The 20,778-nt window shown below is 35.5% G+C and overlaps 1 protein-coding gene across 2 annotated transcripts in view; it reads left to right on the top strand.

The window, feature by feature from the left end:
• The window catches only part of Ipo11 (importin 11), a 219,016-nt gene that overhangs the window by 41,880 nt on the left and 156,358 nt on the right, over positions 1-20,778 (top strand). For both annotated transcript variants that reach the window (XM_004623057.1, XM_023707125.1), the window contains exons 6-10: positions 6,178-6,310; positions 9,405-9,463; positions 15,935-15,983; positions 17,291-17,361; positions 20,300-20,492. In XM_004623057.1, the coding sequence (XP_004623114.1) occupies positions 6,178-6,310; positions 9,405-9,463; positions 15,935-15,983; positions 17,291-17,361; positions 20,300-20,492 (505 nt within the window). The remainder of the gene's footprint in view (positions 1-6,177; positions 6,311-9,404; positions 9,464-15,934; positions 15,984-17,290; positions 17,362-20,299; positions 20,493-20,778) is intronic.

Raw genomic sequence — 20,778 nt, 5'->3', positions numbered from 1 at the left:
TTGTTGGGCTATTTGTTTTTGATTTTTAACATAAATTTGACTAAAAGCCCCCAACAGTAGCCATGTCACTGCCTCAACATTTGACTGTCTTGAATATTTTTTTTTTTTTTTTTTTTGTCAGATTAACCATGTGCTTAATGTTAGCCTTAGGCAAAGTCTCTGGACAGGAGCAAAATGTAGACAGTTTCTTTTTGTAAGCCGTGACACAAATCATCCACATTCACTCTTCCCAGCAGAAGCCTCCCCAGCCTGGTCTTTATAAGTAGGCTTTTACTCAGCATTTTGATCTTTTGAGCTGTGACCAGAATCTCCCATACAGAAGAGCTGAAGGCATTCTATTTCTTTGCTAGTAGGCAACATCCCTGAACCTTTTTTATAAGCCATTTTTATTTTTTATTTTTTTATTTTATTTTTTTTTCAGAATCGGGGATTGAACTCAGGTCCTTGCGCTTGCCAGGGAAGCACTTATTCTACTGAGCCATCTCCCTGGCCCCTTATAAGCCATTTTTAAAGGCTCTTGAACAACATGGTCAGATACAGTCACTACAATGACCTTACTCCTGATACCAAATTTTGTTTTGCTTGTTTTTATTTGTTGCTGGGACAAAATACCCGACATTCAAAATTAAGAAGGAGAGGTTTATTTAGCTCATAGTTTGTGGAGGTTTTAGTCTATATTTGGCTGGCTGTTGAGCAGAGTGACACATGGCAGAGAGCAGCAGTTTATGGCAGCAGAAACAGCAAAGAGCAAAGGGAAAAGCAGCAGCTGCGGCTTCTCACTAGCTTTTCCTCTTTTTATTATAAGCAGGCTACCCTGGGGTGGGGGTGTAGAACTCATACTATGTCCATGCCCTCCTCTTGTAAAGGATGTTTATAAAATAAGAACCCTGGTTCTCTGCTGAGTCACTTAATTAAACTTTTAAGCATTTAAGTTGACACAGTATATCAACCAGTACGATTGTTTACAGTGTTTTTTTTTCTGTTATTCCAGTGATTTCTTCTTCATCTGTTTCTCAGTTTTACATTTAGGTTGAAAAGTATTACAGAAAAAAATTATTTGTCTGGGTGTGGTCACACATGCCTGTAATCCCAGCAGTTGGGAGGTTGAGTAGGACTGAGTTCACGGCCAGCCTGGACTACATAGAGAGCCCCTCTCTCCTTCCCCAATCAAGGACTGTTTTTGGATGGTAAGGACAGCTTTATTCAGAGGATACTGTGTTAGTGGAGTTTTGCAGTAGGGGAGAAAAATAGGGCCCAATTCTAAATACATGAAAAAGTGTGAATTTACAGCCAAGAAGCAGGTATAAGGTTACTGGGTGGAAAATTACTAAGGGGACAGGAGATAGGGGAGAAAGAAGTATGGGAAAGAGAAGTAAAAATGATGAAGATGTGATAAGTAAATGTACCAGCTCCCTAAGATGGTAGTAATTATTAGGTATTGTGAATATATATAGGTACTAATTAAAAAAAGAAAGATACTAAGGGGAAATAATGGGTGTTTCTAGCTAAACTGCCTGATAGAATTCCTGCTGAAGGCACATCAGGGTGATCAGCTATTCTCTGGTGAATTATGGTTATGAGAAACCTGATTATGTATTGGAAATAATCAGACTGTGGGATTTGTTTTTTGGTTATTGAAGATAGGGTCTCACGCTGTAGTTTACTCTGGCCTTGAACTCCAGTCCTTCTGCTTTAGCCTTTTAAATGCTGGAAATACAGGTGTGTGCCTCCACATTCCCAGCAGCGTGGAGGATTTTTTTTTTTTTTTTTTTTTTTTTTTTTGAGACAGGCTGTTACCATGTGGCCCAGGCTGGTCTTGAACTCACAGTGATCCTCCTGCCTCAGCTTCCTGAGTGCTGGAATTATAGGTGTGAACCACTGTAGCCAGCTTCTTGAAGGATTTTTGACATAGCACCTCAGCAGATTTCTTGCTAAAATTGGGTTATGCAAACACAGAACAGAACAGAAGTCTGAAAAGTGAAGGCTGTTTAGGAAGAGGATTAAATAGGGCTCACCTACTGTTTATTCTAGAAGAGAGGCTCTTTGTCAGAGCCTGATGCATTGTTTCCATATTTCAAATGATCTTTCCTGTTTGTGGAGAGGGTCTTTATAGGCTAGCTAAAAACACTGTGAATTGAAACTCTTAGTAGATGCCTGATGTTATTGCCTAGGTAATTAGTTCTATAACTGGAATATGATATAGAATTTAAAAGTTTTTTTAAAATGATTTCAAGCACTATTTTATTTTTTTGTAAGTGCATGTCTGTCATATATAGTGATCCATTTGTCATGGAGAATTTGTACCTGTATATAATATGTCTTAATTCTTTTTTTTAACTCTCATTATCTTCTACTCTTTTCAATTTTTCTTCGTCTCCAGTTTTTTTATACTACTGATTTTCAAATGCTATAAGCCTTCACTCAGGAATACCCCAGCATATTAATTATTTACTTTTCATATCTGTATTCCTTATTTGAAATAGTACTTTCATACTGTTTTCAGGGACAGAAAGGGGAAGAACTAGATCAAAATCTAGATTTGCCATTAATATCAATAATTTCTTATCATATCATTTTTCTTTAAACTGTAGGGATGCACATTTGAAACAGCAGTGAAAATAACTTAAGGTAAAATAGAATACAATTTTTGATTACTTGAATTATTGAATTTTCTCACATTTATTTATTTATTTAAATGTATTTGGTATAGGGTCTTACTACTCAGCTTGGACTCGTAGTGATCCTCCTGTTTTCAGCCTAGTCAGCACTGGGATTACAGGTGTACACCACCAGCCCTGGTCTTGGTGGGCAGCTCAGCGCTCCCGGGTGTGGAGCTGACATGGCATGTGGTGCTGGGGATTAGACCCCGGGCCCTGTGCTTGCCTAACAGGTGCTTAGTCCACTAAGCTATCTTGCCGGCCCCCTCAGACATTTTTAGAGACAAATTATAAATTGAAAACAAGATGGCTGTATGGAACAAAACAGAATTTTTGTTTCCAGAGACTTTTTCTTCTTTGTTTTGAGGTTGAATGGGAAGGGTTTTATGTGCAGTATGTGTTATGGGTTGTATCTAGATGTCTCCTCCAAAGCCTCATATGGTCATAAGTGGGGCTTTTTAGAGGTGACTGAATGTAGGGTGTATGATGCTGGGATTAGTGGTTTTATGCTAACATTATGGTGCCCATCCTCAGTGTGAGTGCTTTTAGGGTAGGTAGCATAAAACATAAAGGACAGAAGGAAGGATATTGTGGTCACTTGCTGCTTTTTCTGCCTCCTGCCTGCCATGAACTATTTCTTCTCTGCAATGCCCCTCTGTCATACCAAGCTGCCTTGAAGCCAGCTGATTATGGGCTGAAACCTCTGTAAACTATGGGCCTAAATGTTAAGTTCCTCCTTAACTTTGGGTGTAGGGTATTCTATCACAGGAATGAGAAAAGTAATTTAAGGCAGCATGTATACTATAACTTGTACTGCACGTAAAGAAGAGTTCTGTCTACCAGGAGTAGTGCCTAGAAAAGTTGTGATAATTAGAATAATTTTGTCCTTTTGTTCCACTATAAGGTACTTTCGAAGTAAATTTGATAGGATTCACAATATTATGCTAGTGATACAGTGTGGCAGATTTTCCCTAAAATTTTCTAGGTCCATTTGTTCAGTTTGAGTTTAATCTTTTGATTGAGCAGCTGGAAAGTAAGTACCATCAGCATCTTTTTTTTTTTTTTTATTTTCTCACTGAGTTTGGCATGGAGGATATTAAGAACTGGATAAAAGGCTCTAGGGCTTTTATGATTAGTGAATGTGATTGGTTCAAATTATATCTGTGTGTAATTTATATATACAGGTGTTTTGTCTCAGCAATGAGAGAAAGGCATCCAAGCCAGAATTTGGTACCAGAAAAGTGTGGTTGTTCCTGTAATTATATCTGTCCAAGTGATTTTGAAATTGGCTTGTGGGAAGGGTGAGAGTTAAGAAAATTTTGGAGATGTTGCCTGAAAAATTAGATGTGGGCACTTTACACTACCTGATGGGAATGTCTGATCAGAGCTCAGAAGACCAGAAGGCCAATAGAAACACCAGGCTCATGAGATTTCTGCTGGACAGGGGACTCTTTGGCTCTTGGACTCCAGATGAGTGTTATAGCGTTGGCAGAAAGTTTGTCTGCATTTGGCTTATGCACAAAAACTTTGTCTTAAGACTGAGATTAAGGGCAACAGATTTATATTTGGAGAAGAAATTTCAAGGCAGTAATGTTGAGGTGGTTTGAGGGCTTTTAGTCAGATTTATGTTGAGAATTAAGAGCAAAGAGCCCAGCAAAATGATTTAAAATGTTATGACCTTGTCTAGGAAGGAAACTCTGTAAAGCTGTGAACTTCAAAGATAAAGAGAAGAGATCTAGATTGGTGAGAAGGAAAAAGAAGATAGAAAAGATGGCCTGAGAGCATCACAAGAAGCCTCAGGGTTCCACCTTTTACATCCGCTAAATTGCAAATAATTTTATTTTGAGAAGAAAACCGCAGAATACTGTGTTCTTCAATGGTGCTGTCATAGAAAACTTGTTCCTTGGAATTGGATTCTGGAGTGCCCAGTGACACTCAACTCCTGCACCCAAGAGAGAGGAAAGCCTGGCTACTGCTCCAGCTGGCAGCAGATGTTGGCATCATCCATGTGGTGCTAGTTTTAGGTGCATGCAGAATGGAGGAGTTGTGGGGTCAGATAGGCTTCCACCCAGTGTTCTGGGGAGGTCCTGGGAGGCCAGGAAGTTTGTCCCTGAGAAGGCAGGGTCTGAAGCTGTTAGTGTGAAGTGAAAGATGTAGTGGAGAGCCAGTGCGAACCAGTGGAGAAGCCAAGAATGTGTACTGTCTAAGGAAACCTGCAAGGAGGGAGCAGAGCCAGCTCCAGAGAGAAGCTATGAGAGCTGTAACCACCAGAAGTGCTGTAGGGGTTTTGCCTTGGGTGCTGCACATAGAACTTAGAACTTAATGTTTGCCCTTCTGGATTTTAGACTTGCTTTGGTCCCAAGCAAAGCAAATCTTTGTATCCCCATTTGAAATTTCTGAAGTGGAAATGTCTATTTTGTGCCATTGAATGCTGGAAGTGGTTAGCTTTCTTTTCATTTATATAGGGGCTCATAGCTGAGAATTTGCCTTAAATCTCATAAGAGACTTTGGATGTGGACTTTGCAGTAGTGCTGAAACTGTTAGGATTGGCAATCCTTGGAGAGGGACTAAGTGCCTTTTGTATAGAGCGATGTGCATGAGTCTTTGGGAGCCAAGGGCAGAATGTTATGTCCAGATGTCCCCAAAGTCTCATGCACTTTTAGATGGGGCTTTTTCAGAGGTAGCTGAATCTAGAGGTTGGGATTGATTCATGGTTCAGTACGAGGATTAAAGGTGCTGGGATTAAGGATGGGTGATGGCTGGATCAGTCCACTGATTGTGTTGGTGCTGTCTAATCCTGGTACACTAGATATAGTTTAAGGCACAGATAGAGACTGGTCTGTCTTTTTCTTTTCCCTTTTACCTTGTAGACAGCTGATTGTGAACTAAAACTCCTACACACTGTGAGCTAAATAAACCTTTCCTCTTTCAACTTTGGGTATCAGATGTTTTGTCTCAACAAGAAGAAAAGAAACTTAATACACAGGGGAAATAAAAGCTGAAAAATATTAGACTAAAATGCAGACATTAGGAGAAATATTGTTTTAAAGAACTAGTTCTTAGAGTGTGTCTGTGTGTGTTTTGAGCAACAGAAGATACAGGGCACCAGTGTGAACCTTTTAGAGACCAAGTGCCATGTGAAAGCTGGGACGAGTTTCAGTCTGGGAAATTAGACTGCTGCTCCTTTCCCAGCACGGGCCTGGGCCTGCGCTGTCCACCGCTGGGCTGGTGGGGTGATAGTGCGACAGCTTGGTTTGTGTGCCATCAGCGATAATTCTGTGTGTCTGCTGCAGCCTGTATGCCATAGATTTGCCACTACTGATGTAGAGTATAGCGTATGCTTATTCCTCTGCATTGTGGCTAAAAATATATACGCATTGTCATAAGCACTATGATTTATTTTAAATGTTACCAAAAATGAATGCTAAATTGTAAAACAAAAATGAATTGCTTTGTGGTTCTATTTTATTACTTAAATCTGTAATATGTTTTGAATAATTTCATTTCTATGTCTTTGCAGTTAGCTTCTGGAATTTATACTTTTGCCTGCTCTCTGTGGAATCACCATACAGACACATTCCTACAACAGGTTTCTTCTGGCAATGAAGTTGCAGTTCTTAGTTCACTAGAACGAACTCTACTGTCATTAAAAGGTACTGTTAAACATGGTATTTTCATTTTTGAAGGGGTGTGCCACAGAAGTTACTGTCTACATGGATTTTATGTTCCTGATTGCACTAGGAAAATAAAGAATTACTTTCTTCCTGAGGGTTTTGGGCTTATTGGTTGTTTTTCTTTTGTGAGAATTGCTCTTCCTTTATTCTAACTTAAGAAAGCACAAATAGTTGAGGTGGAGATGTTAGATTCACATTACTACGTGACCTTCTCACTCTCAATGTATTCCTTTCACATACCTCCACTTTTTATTTGTGCTTTACTTTTCTCATTGTGGGCCCCATACACTTGCTTCATCCCACTTGCATTCCTCAGGTCTTGGAGGGGAGGTGTTTGTTGGGCTCCATCTGTGAATCCTCTTTTCCCCGAAAAGAAGCTTCATCTTTCATATGTGTGCCTCAGGGTTATCTGAGTGTACGGTGATCGATGGGCTGTTGTCTGAACCAATAAAAGCTCCTGTAACATGATTTCCACTTCATCTTCTCTGGGCTGAGTTACTTATCTTGTTGAGTATGTTCCAAGGTTTTTTTCCCCAGTAAAAACACATTTGTATCATTCATTTCCTCCACGCATTCCACTGTCTCTTGTAATTGCTATGGCTTTTCTGGTTGTAATTTTGTTTTGCTTTGATGTTTCCTCTTTATTTTATCATAACTTCTTTCTCTTTACTACTATTCATTTTTCATTCTTCTTAGCATTACGTACATGTTCTTTTATCATACTTTATACTTTGGAATCCCCACTGTGTGCCCTTGGCACTATCCTAATATATCGCTTGTATTAAACAGATAATGGTTGTGCAACCCCAAAACTCTTAGCAAATTTTTGTTTTATCCTGTGAACAAATGTGTGACTTATTTAAAAGACCATTGATAAACCCATTATCTAGGTGGTTATACAAATGAGTAGAGATAGTGTTGTTGCCATCTTTAAGAAAGAAATTTAAATGCTTTAGAAATATTTCTTCAAAACAAGAGAATAAAGTTGATATAAGGCTGTATGTACAAAACCCCTTATGTATGTATTTAATGACTAAGGGATTTTCAAGAATTCTTCTGATTGTAGGCTTTTCTTAATGATTTCAGAGCCTATTTCTGACAAAAAAAGTTTAGCTTTTACTCTATCTAAGCTTGCTTTATGCTATTTAGTATATCTCCATCTCAGGATTTTAAATATGCATTAGATTTATAAAGAGATCCTGTCCTGGAAAATCTTATCCTTGTAGATTTCTGGAATGAAGAAATATTTAAGACTAAGGGTTTATTTTGTTGTTATGTTTTGTTTTGTTTTCTTTCTGGTAGTAGTGACTGAAGCCAGGACTTTTTGTCCTGCCATCCCTAGCTCTTTCTGTTTTGAGAGATAGTGTCTCATTAAGTTGCCTAGGTGGGTGGAACTTGAATGTTAGATCCCTGTGCTTAATGCTCAAAGTGCTGGATTTATAGGTTTGGTTTAAAATTTTTGTAATATCAAGTCTTTATTTGAATTTAATCCTAGGTGCATTAGTGTGTATTGGACATACATGCACACTTGATTTTATTTAACAACTTTATAGGTTCTTGGCACTGGGGTATGCAGCCTTACCTAAGATGACTGCACAGATACCGGTAAAATGGTAAAAAGGGACCTTGTAATGTTTGATAACTAACAGTATGATCAGAAAAAACTTCTTGAGAGAGTGATGTTTGAGCTGAAATAGATAAGTAGACGTTGAGTAGGCAATAAGTGGAAAAAGAAATGATTTTCCTGGTAGTGTGGACCAAGGTCTTGTGAGAAAGAGCATATCCAGAACAAGGAACTCAAGTTGAACTTTATTTTCTTTTGTTATGAAATAGTAACTTCTGAGTTATATGTAATTGGTCATTTCATACTGAAAGGCCATCACTTTATAAACCTAGTTTTATTTTATTTTTATTTGTTTATTTTTTAAATGTATTTAGTTGTTACAGGGTCTCACCATCTGAGCTTTGGCTGGCTCAGCTGGCCCTGGGGGGTGGGACTGGCACAGCATGTGTTGCTGGAGATCGAACTGCAGCCTCTGTGCCTGCCTAAGCCTTCCTAAGCAGGTGCTTTAGTCTGCTGAGCTATCTCACCGGCCCCTATAAACCTAATTTTAATACATTGTCTTTGACTTATGAATACTGTCTAAAGGGTGATTCTTTAGTAATGTAGATATGATTATTTAGTAAAGTTAGTTTAAATTTTAGCTTTTATGCCGTCATCATTTGAGTTTTTCTTGGAGACAGGGTCTTGCTATGCAGTTTAGGCCCTCCTTAAACTACGCAGCCTCGACTGGCTTGAATTTGTGGCAATCCTTCTCCTTCAGCCTCCTGAGTACTAGGGCTACAAGCTTGCACCACCATACCTGGCTTGAAGTCTTTAATAACTGATGTAGGATTTACTAACCACATTTTGCAGAAGAGGAAGTGAAATCTGGAAAAGTTTCTTAAAGGAATTATTTATTTTTGTGTATGGTGCTAGGAGTCAAACCCAGGGCTTTATGTACATGGGTTAGCACTCTGTCTGTTGTATTAGCCCCGGAGCAAGGGTTGAACCTAGCTTTGATTTCAGATGTTATCCTACATTAATTTGTCAGAATTATTCTTAAGGTGAGACACTTACAATGATCACTACAGTGTATTTCAAGTTTGGCAGTAGAATTTAATTTTTATATTCTTTTTAGATACTATATATATATTTCCATTAATATAGCCTACAACTAAATGAAGTTTTGTGGTCATATCTTAAAATTTATAGACTAGAGATACAACTTTTTTGATTCAATTATTTAGATAGAAAGTATTAACAATTATGTAAATTAAACTGAAGTTTGCTGTCTAGTATGGTAAATGGTAACAGAAGAACTAGGCTCTTGTTCCATCTTCCCTATGGTAATACCTACGGATTAAATGCCCAGGGGTTACCTTTATTCATCTGTTTAAATGAAAGGATTAAAATGTATTAACCTTCAGCTTGATTACATTTTGTGATTCAGAGTCTTTATGATAATTGTAGTTTTTGTAGCTTAAAATACAAAGAAATAAGATTGAAGTAAAACTTACCTTTACTTTTCAGTGCTGCGTAAGCTAACTGTTAATGGATTTGTGGAACCTTATAAGAATATGGAGGTGATGGTAAGTAATAGAAATAATTTATTCTTGTGACCTTGGGACAGTGTTCAGTATTTTTGTTTTTGGTGCTGGAAATTGAACTCAAGACATTGCGCTTGCCAGGCAGTTGCTGTGCTGCATTAGTGTTTTTGTGAATGTTTACTTTTTAAAATCTGGCATTCATATGAAACATTTTTTGGGCCAGCAAGATAGCTTAGTGGGGCTTCTTAGGCAAGTGCAGGGACTCGGGTTTGATCCCTGACACAACATGCTGTACTGGCCCCCCTCCTCGTGGCACACTGAGCCGGCCACCAAAACCAGGTGTGGTGGTGCTCTCCTGTAATCCCAGCTCTGGGGAGGCTGAAAACAGGAGGATTGCTACTAGTCTGAGCTGTGTAGTGAGACACTGCACTGAATACATAAAAACAAAACAAACCCCCCTCCCCACATGTTTTACTAAGTAACTATTAGCTTTTTACCATTGTATTTGTATTATAATGAACTTCAGAATTCTGGTTTGTTTTCACTACATCAAAGTGGATATTGTATGAAGTAGAGAATATAGGCTCAGTATATTCTTCAAGGTACCCTTATACAGTGAAAGTGTTAAAACAATGCCTATTAGTTTGTAATAATTGTTTGTATCCTTAGTATTTTCATTTGCTTATTTTTAAGTATTTACAAAGGAATTTTTTCTCCCAATCATAACATTAATACATATACTTAGTGCAGCTTGAAATATGAGTACAAGGGCTGGAAGAACATATAATGTCTAGAGATATAGCTCAGTGGTAGGGTACTTACCTATCCTGCTGATCCCCAGCACTGTGAGAAAAAATAATTGTATATTGCAGGGGAAAAAATATTTTTAAGCTCCAAAGCAGTTGTGATATTTAATTGTTATAGATATATAACCATAGACATTCTTCATTATAAATTACATAGCTACATTTTTTTCCCGCCTAAATGAAAAGGGACTCATAAGATGCATATGTGTTTTTCAGTGAGCTTTGCTCAGCTAGGGTATTGCTGTCCATGGATTTCCTTAGGGGGTACATAGGAATTGAAGTAAAGATGCATCTAGTTTGGTTTTTGGGCTTTTCAAAGGGAAAGTTCCCTGCTGTGTTGCTCAGGCTGGGCTAGACTTGTGATCCTCCTACCTCAATTTCCTTGCAAACTAGGATTATTAGGCATGTATCACCACTGGGTCACCTCTAAAAATTGTTTTTAAAAATATATTTTATATATTGGCAAGATAGTGTCTAAACCAGTGGTTTTACTGTTAAAAGTTTAAAACTCAGTAAATATGTATTATCATATGTGATAGGCATTGTTTTTTAAAAGTTCACGTGCTAATTTTTTAAAAGGAAGAAAGCATAAAAATGTACACTTTCACTATCCAGAGACACTGCTAAATTTGTAGGTTTCTTTAAGACATCTTAAGTATATTCCTCTAGATACTTTCTTACTCAATATTAATGGGACTGTATTCAAATGCTGCTCCTTTACCTACTTTAAAAAATTTTGTTAAGCTGGGGGTGCAGCTCAGCGGCATAAGTGCCTGCCTGGCAAGCACAAGGTCCCGAGTTCGATCCCCAGTACCCCCCCCAAAAAAAAATGTTAGGAAACTCAGTATATTATGAATAGTTCATGCATGTGATTCATAATTGTTATTTCTCATATTTTAAAAAATATCTGTAGGATTACTGTCAGTATAAAATGTTTCTAGAAAAGAATGTTTCTAAAAGATTCTTTTAGGTTCTAATACGTTTCTAGCCTAATCATATATAGATGGATTTTCAGTGTTATTTTATTTTGAAGCGTAAAACAAACACAAAAACAGAAACAAAGACAGAAACAGGGTAACACACAACGATACATACTTTCAAAACAAACATAACTAACAATGACTGTTATATTATCTATTTTGTCAAATGTGTTGCTCAAATTAACAGACAGTTATGTGTTTTCAGTTTTTAACTGTAGATAAAAGATACTGGAATGAACTTTTGAGTACTTATGTCACATACTATTAAATTATGATTTAATAACACTGAATACTTAGGTAAATTAGAAATATTGGATTGAAGTGTATGTATATGTATGAAATGTTAATGCATAATATCTAAATTTCTGGATTTCTGAATTTCTGGAAGACACATCAACCTTGGTTTTATACAGTGATATGTTTTTGTGTCCATATTGCCAAAAAGTTTTTCTAGAAATCAGCTTGACAGTGCCCTTGATAGTAATGTAATTTCTGTGAAGATAGGGATTAATTTTACTTACTGTTCATTCTAGAGTTTGAAACAGTCTTTTCAGTGTAGTAAATGCTCAGTAGTTACGTGTTGAATGAATGCATGTGTGGTGAGTAAAAGCAGTGTGTCAGAAGTTTCAGGAATTGTACATGATATTATTGAACATCATATACACTACTATTTGGTGTCCCGAACCAGTGGGTCAGTCAACGAAGGTCACCTGGGAGAGGAGCGGGGAATTGAGGAGGGGACAGAGGACAGGAGACGCAAGAAATGGAGACAAGACAGGATTCTGATCAAGTCTCGTTTATTCAAAGGAAACTCTGGGTATATATAGTGGAGGCATAGGGAAATGACGTGGGTAGGTAAAAGGCGCGAGTAACTAGGCAACCGGGCTATGACAGGAAGTCCCACCTCCGGGGCATAGCAGGAGACTTATGGAAAATAGGCGGGGTAAGAAGAACTAGGAACTTAGCTCAGCAGAGGTTAGGGGAAGAGGAACCTGGAAACCCACTTGCAATAGGATTGGAGGCCTGGAGTTATTGAGCCTCCCACAATTTGGAGCAGTGATTTTGGTTGTCTTTTTCTTTTCAGAGAAAAACTAACTGATTTATATTTCTATAAAGTGGAATAGTGGTTTTTAGTTTTAGGTTATTTTTTAATTTTTGAAGAGGGTCTCACTGCCATTCAGGATGGCTTTGAACTCTATGTAGTCCAGGTTGGCCTTGACTTGTAGCAATCCTTATGCCTCAGCTTCCTTATTGCTGCAATTACAGACATATGCTCTATCAGAATTTTGTAAACTTTTGTTCTCTTGATTCTTCTGTCTCAAAGTATATATCAACATTTACTCAGCTATGTATAGTGCCTTACTGTAACATTTAAGATACATTGATTATTTGGATGAGGGTAAGATTTTAACAAATTTTAATAGCTTTTCAAATACAAGAAATTTTAAACTAACGTAGAACTTATGCTAAAGGGAAAAAATAGTGGTAAAATTCTGGGCTCAAGAGGCAGGCTCGGGGCCCGGGAGATGGCTCAGTAGAATAAGTGCTTCCCTGGCAAGCACAAGGGCCTGAGTTCAATCCTTGGTTGGGGGTGGGGGGGAGGTAAAAAAAAAAAAAAAAAGAAAGCACACTCATTTGAAATTGAGTCTTAAATTGGCCTTTTTCTAATAGTATGGTTTTGGGTAATTTACTTACTCTCCTTGATACTCAGTTTCCTTTTTGGTAATTTGGAGATAAAATAATCATAGCCTACCTCATTGGATGTTGTGATGATTAAGGGTGATAATGATTTTTGTAATGAGCTTGGCAAATAATTAAAGTACTCTGTGAATTACAATTTAATGATTATTTTAATTTGGGTTTTTGTTCTGTGTAATATTAAATTACTTAAGATTAGTCAGCTGTCTATAATTCTGTATAGCTGATTCTCTTCATGAGCTTGCTAAAATTGGTGGCCTTTGTTATTTTCTAATTGTTTTGAAAGCACTGACTGATAGAGTGATTTTATGTAAAAAATAGAATAAAATTTCGTCTGTCTGGTAGTTACTATATAGGACTGTTGGACCCTTTTATAAATTTGAGAATATATATTGGATCTTGGTGATCTCAGTGTTTTCCTGAATTTCAAGTTTTTGCTCTTTCATCATTTTATAAATTATTATATTGTTAATCTTCATTATTTGTCAGTTATTCTCAACTATATTTCTAAAGCGAAATAGTATGAAAATGATGATGAAATTGCCAAAAGCATGATGCAGTAGCAAAATTGTCATCTTGTACTTCTCTTATGTTGCCCATTGTACTGTATTAGGTTTCAAGAAGATACAACAGCAGACTAGCAACACTGTCCCTTTCTCCATTTAATTTTACACAATTGACAATTCAGGATTTTTCATTTGTAATCTGAATGGCAAAGCATAGAAAAAAAGTTGACAGAGGAAGATGTTTCCTGATTTTAATAAAACAGCATACATGCCCTTGAGATTGAGAGTAGCACTCCATACTCTAATGATGGTGATAACTTTTTTGTTTAAGTAGAACCTTAGGTTTTTAAATCTTCAGATGATGATACTGTACTGTAGTTTTTCAAATTGAAGAATTGATAAACTGGCTATATTTCTCAGGACAAAGAGGAAATAAGGCATTCTAGAGTTAATCATTCCTTGGGAAAGTATTCATTATCTAGGACTTTGTGATAAAACCTACCTGATCCCATTGATCCCATTTGCTAATAGGGCATGTGACATTTTATAATGTTTGCATACCTAAGTTTATGGATACAAAGAAGTCTGCTTTATTTGAATTATTATTAATTTTCCATTATTTATATTTAATAATTTATTGTACTATTGATATATAATTTCAATTAATATATTATTAAATGAAGTTATTCATAGCATGTCTTTCAAAATATATAGTAAAATAATGGTCCATTAGACCACTTGGTAGTTGGTAGTGTTAGTCTTTTCTCTCATGCCTAATCTCCGTTAACCCCTTAACAGTTTATCCCAAGTGCTTTTGTATTCGTACTGGCTATCCCAAGCTTTGCCTAGGCAGCTGTTATTAAAACCAGTTGATTCATGTTTTTAGGAGAAACAGTCATACGTCTATTTATTTGTTTATTGTTGACTATTTTTGCATACTTTTTAATCTAGAGTGTTATATTCACCTTTGATGTTTGTTTCTATTGAAATCTAATAATTATGTTTTTTTTTCCTTTTACTGATTTATGTTTAGGCCCAGATTTTATTTGTGAAAAATAGCCTATAATTTTGTGCTATAGTCTATAAAAATCTTGTATCATAATATATAATTTTTGTACTTTTCCAGAACTTGGTGATACTCTTTTACAATATACACATTTGGCATACTGAGATGGAATAGGAAGGAAATACCAAAAGATCTGCAAAAGAAAAACTAAAAAAGGGTGAAATATTAGCATATCAGAGAGGAAAAGTCTATGTTATGAAATGGAATTATAAAAAAGATGTCTCCTTATTGTCAGCTATTCATAATACAGAAGTGATAGAAATTGAAAGAAGAAATGAAACAAAAAATTACAATAGTGGTCAGTGATTGTAAGTCTATAGTTGGTGTTGAGAGTTGACCAGTGTGTAACTGTCTTGTAACTAAAAAGCAAGGGAAAAATGTTATTATGAAATATTTATACACCATCCAGATCAAACAATATGAAACTCATTTTTTATTTATTCAAAACCAGTGGTTAAATTAATTAATAATTTAGATTAGTTTTTTTTTTTTTTGGTACCAGGAATCAAGATTAGGTCTAAATGACCAAATGATTTAAAAATATGAGCTAGCAAAACACCAACCAGGACATCCATCACTAATGTCTTCAACATTATGTTTAGTGGCAATTTTATTGAAATTTTATCACCCGTAGAAAAAAAGAAAAGACAACATGACAGTACAAAGTGTGTTTTACAAAGAAAGACAAATGGAAAAAGAATTCAGAGAGTAGATACTACTGTCTAGTTGCATTGTGTGTACCGTATACAGAAATATTATTTTTATATTTTCTGTTATGTTAGAAAAATTAACAAAATATGTAAGTTTTGGTCATCTTATATTTTAACAATTGGACTGGTAAGTTGTTCATAGTTGAAGTTTAAGAACCTTTCATTTACATGATTGAATGAACCATTCATTCATTTATTGAGTATTTATTGCAAATTGCTATTTGTGGATTCTGGGATAGAGCAATAAAACTTTTAGCTTTCAAGGAGCCAAGTAATAGACAAGAAATAGGTCCCTGGATATTAAAAAGTCTGTGAGGAAAAATTAAGCATATCAAGGCATGTAGAGCATTTAGTGAAACAGTGTTTATTGAAAAATTAGGAACTTTGTAAAATGATTTGTCATTGGGGAGGCTGAGCCAGGAGGATTGCTGTGAGCTTGAGAACAACTAAGTCCACAGCCAGTCTGAACTGTAGTGTGAGACTCTGTCTCAAAAAAAAAAAAAAAAAGAAAAGAAAAGAAAAATGTGACTTATGTAACTGAAGTGAAATATTGGAGACATGAATTGCTACAGTTATTTTATTGAAGATTTGTTTATATTAATAAAGTTTGTATGGTACCTAATTTTAGCTTATTATTCTTTAGCTTTTTGTTAAAATGACAGGCTAAGTGCGTTTTAGTTTTCCTGAAAAGAGAATAAGGTAAATATGTAGATAAATTGAGACACCTTAAAATGTGTTCTTTTCTAGGGTTTTTTACATGGAATATTTGAACGTCTAAAACAGTTTCTGGAGTGTAGTAAGTATTTCTAATGTAGTAGTTTTTAACTGTAGAATTCTTATTTGTTGTAACTTTTTTCATTAATAGCTAGGATTAATGGAGCATTAACAAGTGCTCATGCATTAATCTTTACTCATTAGTAGCTTTTACATACAAATCTGGAAAAATCATTTCATTTGAATGATCCTGTTTGTTGAAACAACTTGAAGAGCACTTAGGTCTTGTTAGCCTGTGACTAAAATTAGTATCTTATATCTTGGGAACATTTTAAAATTAGACTGGAAGCTTAGGTTTGAACTTATGTACATGTCTTATCCTGAGTACAGAGAAAACTTTTTGTAAAAATCCTACTTTATGTCCATTACGTCTAATTTCTCTTGTAAGTGCCCTTTTCCAGATGGATATCTGTGATAGTGATATATTTAGTAAATATTAGGCATATACTGTATGCCAAATGCTGTTGAGAGCTTTTAGTATATTTTATGTGTGACTTTGATGTACATTTTTTTTGAGAGATACCTTTGTTTTATAAATGTCTTATTCGTTACATCCTACTGTCTTAGCTTTAAGAATCTTCATAATCCTCTGTCTTACACAGAATTTATCGCTTACATTTTCCTGGTGGCCTGTTTATTATTCTCTTCCATGGGATGATAAAACCTTTGTTCAGGGTGCACAATGCACTCATAATCTCTCTCTGTGTGTCTTTCCTTCTGTCTGTCTTATGTGTATATTTGTTGACTGCCTACACTGAGAAAGTATCTCAGTATACTTTTCATGGCGTTTATTTTTTAGCCAATTATTTTTAATTTAGTGAAAACATTGTTGATACTGTTGCTAATCACTCACTTGGATAATGTGCATGCAAAGATAAATAAGAAAGCTCAGATGTTTAGACAGGAAAAAAAAAACATTTTTTTTCTTGCTCTTGTCATGGTGGGTAGCAGAAGGAAAGAAGTTAGAATACAGTGAGATAAATGACAAAATAAAGTGCAGAGTATAATGAGAGATAAAGAAGTTGATGCACTGATGGATGTTAATCTGAATGTACAAAATTATACCAGAGGGATGAGCAGTAGAATGGGGCTTGAGCAATACTTCACTATGACGGATTTAGTCTTTGAAAATGTAATTCATGATTTATTGCTAAAATTATTGTCCTTTCATTTTAAATGGACTCAGTTCATATTTTAGGATTAATGTTGTTTAGTGTGACACTTATGATTACTGTATCTTTTATTAAGTGGGAATATTGTTTTTGTAAAAATTTTATTATGAATTTTTAGACTAAACTTTTACTAATATTTCTAATGTGTTTTTAACAGGTAGAAATATAGGTACAGATAATGTATGTAGAGACAGACTGGAAAAAACCATCATTCTTTTTACTAAAGTGGTGAGTTTTCTTTTTATCTTAAGTACATTTTCTTAAATATAACACACAAAGAAAAAAGCTTTTTGGAAAGGAAAATATTTTGGTAGTCATGAATTGTCACTTTAATATAAAAAAAACTTGTATTTGGACTACAGGAAAGGTAAAAAAATCATTTTAAATCTTAAAAATGCATGTAATAATTAAATTTATAGACTGTATATCATAGTGTGTAAGCCATCTTGTAAAAGGATCAGTTCTAAAAAGCAATAGAGGAGTTTATTCGTCTAAAGCTTATTATCCTTAAACCCATTGGAGAAAGAAGAGGTCAGAAAGCTAGCATTTCAGTTGACTAGGTCAGATATAACAGGAACTATGATATGAGAAATGATGATCAGATTATCATCATCGATATGATACATGTTGTGAGTAGAACCATATCGATCCCCGTGCTAGGCAGTGTGAATATATTTTAGCTAAATATTTTTGTTATTTATTAATGTATTTGGTACAGGGTCTCACTGCGTAGCTTGGACTCATAGTGATCCTCCTGTTTGCAGTCTCCCTAATGCTGGGATTACAGGAGTGTGCCACGATGCCAGGTATCTGTGGCTGGCTCAGTGTGCCCAGGGGCAGGGCCAGCACCTCATGTGGTCCTGGGGATTGAATCCTGCTCCCTGTGCTTGCCTAAGCAAGCGCTTAATCCACTGAGTTATCTTGCCAGCTCTTGCTTAAACTTTTTTAATATAACTTTTATAACATTTAGGTATGGAGAATTGACATGGGTATGTGAAGACAAGTTATAACAATTAGAAACACTTGTCTGGTTTAGGAAGTGCTTGAAGTAAAATAGTTATTTAAAAACAGATGAGGATATCTAAGTTTATAACATACTTTTTTTCCTCTCTCTCTCTTTTTTTTTTTTTTTTGTATTTTTAGGGAAGGGTCTGCAGGGTGTTCAGGGTCTCACTACTAGATAGGACTTGTAGTGATTCTCCTGTTTATAGCCTCCCAAGTACTAGGAGTACAGGCGCATGCCACCACGCCCAATCTCAGTTGCGGGGCCGGCACGGCAGACCCCGGGATTGAACCCCCAGTGCCGGCACCTGCTTGTAGATGCTTTAATCTCCTGAGCTATTTGACTAGTCCTCTTTCTTTTATTGAAAGTTCAGTTTTAGGGTTGGAATGTTTTGTTCCCTGGAGAGGAGAAAAGGAGCAGAAAGAAATGAGATGATTTTATTTTGGTGCTTAGGTGGCATTTCCCTTTAGTTTCAGTTGTCTTTATTTCTTATATTCCAAATAATCTCTTTAGCAGAAACCCACTTAATTTTCCAAGACCCAAAAGAAAGTTGACTTAGAGCCTATAAGTTATCATAAAGCCAATTAGAGTAGAATGACAAAGTTACCCAGTGGGGTTGGAGACTGTGTACCAGTGGCACTTCATCTCATCTTTGCTGATAGCAGTCCTGCTTAGTGTGTCAGGTGTGTAAATAAGGTTTAGAAAGTGTTAGGTAGTCTATTTTAGAAAGTAGATCAGTGGCCAATCAGCTGAATTTTCAAGTTCTTTTAGTTTTTAAGGTGGTAATGTGGATAGATATCTGTAATTCTTTTTAGCACATGTTGACATTTTCACTTACAAAATTTATATGATGTCTTAAAGCTTACTAAAACTGATATATTGAAATACTTCAAAATGCCTCCAAGTAGAATTAATTAATTTTGAGTTCTGATTGGTTGTTATTTAACTTCAGCAAATATTACTATATAGTCATGTTCAAGTAATTTGTTTGATCTGTGCTCCCTTAACTTCCTACTGATTATTGTAAAGCAGGTCCCATATATTACATAAATATTTCTAAGTGATAGTTCTTAAAAAATGATCTTAATCCTGATTATCACATTTAGATATAATCTCTTCTTGATGTTATTTAAATGTCTAGTTAATTTTGAGATTTTTCTGGTTATCTTATAAATTTTTTATGGTTGACCTGTTCGAATTGAGACTCAACTGGGGTTAGTTACCTTTTCATTTCCCTCCCCACCCTTGTACTTGCTGTTTAATTTTTGAGATAACAGGTCGTATCCTTTAAGTAGTTTTTTTCATGTTTTGAACTTGGCTGCTTATGTTTTTGTGCATATATTCTTTTGTCTCTGTCCTCCCCCCATGTATATATAAATTTGTGATTAGTTGGTGCAGCAGTAGTGAGCCTATGGCACCTGTGCTGCAGCCAGCTGTTATCTTTGGAAGCTTTGAAGGGTTCTCCACCAAATATATAGAGTTTTGAACATATTCAGGCTATTTTATTGCTTTCTTGCTAGAGATGATGGGAATACTTTTTGGTGGTGCTGTGTATTTATTTTGCATCACATTGGGAGGCACACAATAGTTGGTAACCTCTATTTACGTGGCTAAGATTAATGAGTGAGCTATTGTTATTGTAGTTCTTCTGCAGCCTTTCCCCTAGATCCATTAATTGATTGTGGTTGCAATTTTGTGGTATTCTGTTATTTCTTAGCATTTATTAGCAGGACTTCTGTCAAGAAATCTTCCTCATCAGAAGTATTTGCTACATTGAAATTCAAATCATACAGTAAAAGTAGGATTATTAGTTTTTTAATTCTTTCCCTTTATTATTTTTTTAAAGCCTGTCTTTAAATAGTTACTGCTTTTCATTTCATATTTATCAATTTTTGTCAAATTAAGTATGAAGTGGGTCTTTGGCCACCATACTAAAAATAATAGAAAATTATTGTTACAAGATATAATGTGAAAAAAGCCATGTGATAAGCTATACTCTAAGAAGGATAATCGTACACATAAAACAAACTCCATATTGGTATGCATAATTTCCCCACCAAGGTTCAAAAGTTGCTTAATATTTATTAGTAGGGTTATAATTGAAGTGTGATTGTATTTCAGTATGAATTTGAAGAAAGTACATTTTAGTTTTTTTCTTTACAGCTTTTGGATTTCTTGGATCAGCATCCCTTTTCATTTATTCCTCTAATTCAGAGATCACTGGAATTTTCTGTAAGCTATGTCTTTACTGAAGTTGGTGAAGGTGTTACATTTGAACGATTCATTGTTCAGTGCATGAATCTTATTAAGATGATTGTCAAAAATTATGCTTACAAGCCATCCAAAAATTTTGAAGGTAATACTCTATAGGAAGATGTGTTTTCATTTATTTTAATGAAATACCCAGTAATTACTATTATGATTTAAACTTTTCTTGAAATTCATTTATTTTAATATGAAATGTAAGCTACTGAGACATGAAATAGAGAAAAGTGTAGTCTTTAATCTGTGAATATCAGCTTTTTAAAAAAGCCATACAGTGGTTGAGCTGTGGGGGACTCAGGTCAATAATTTCTGACATTGCCAGTTAAACAGAAGACCCAATGCTATTATGGGCTACTGGACTCTTTTAGAATATTTTG

The sequence above is a fragment of the Octodon degus genome, unplaced genomic scaffold (assembly GCF_000260255.1).
Source record: "Octodon degus isolate 3935 unplaced genomic scaffold, OctDeg1.0 scaffold00001, whole genome shotgun sequence".
Taxonomy (NCBI): Eukaryota; Metazoa; Chordata; class Mammalia; order Rodentia; family Octodontidae; genus Octodon; species Octodon degus.
The sequence above is the reverse complement of the archived record's forward strand: the minus strand, read 5'-3'. Positions and strand labels throughout refer to the sequence as shown.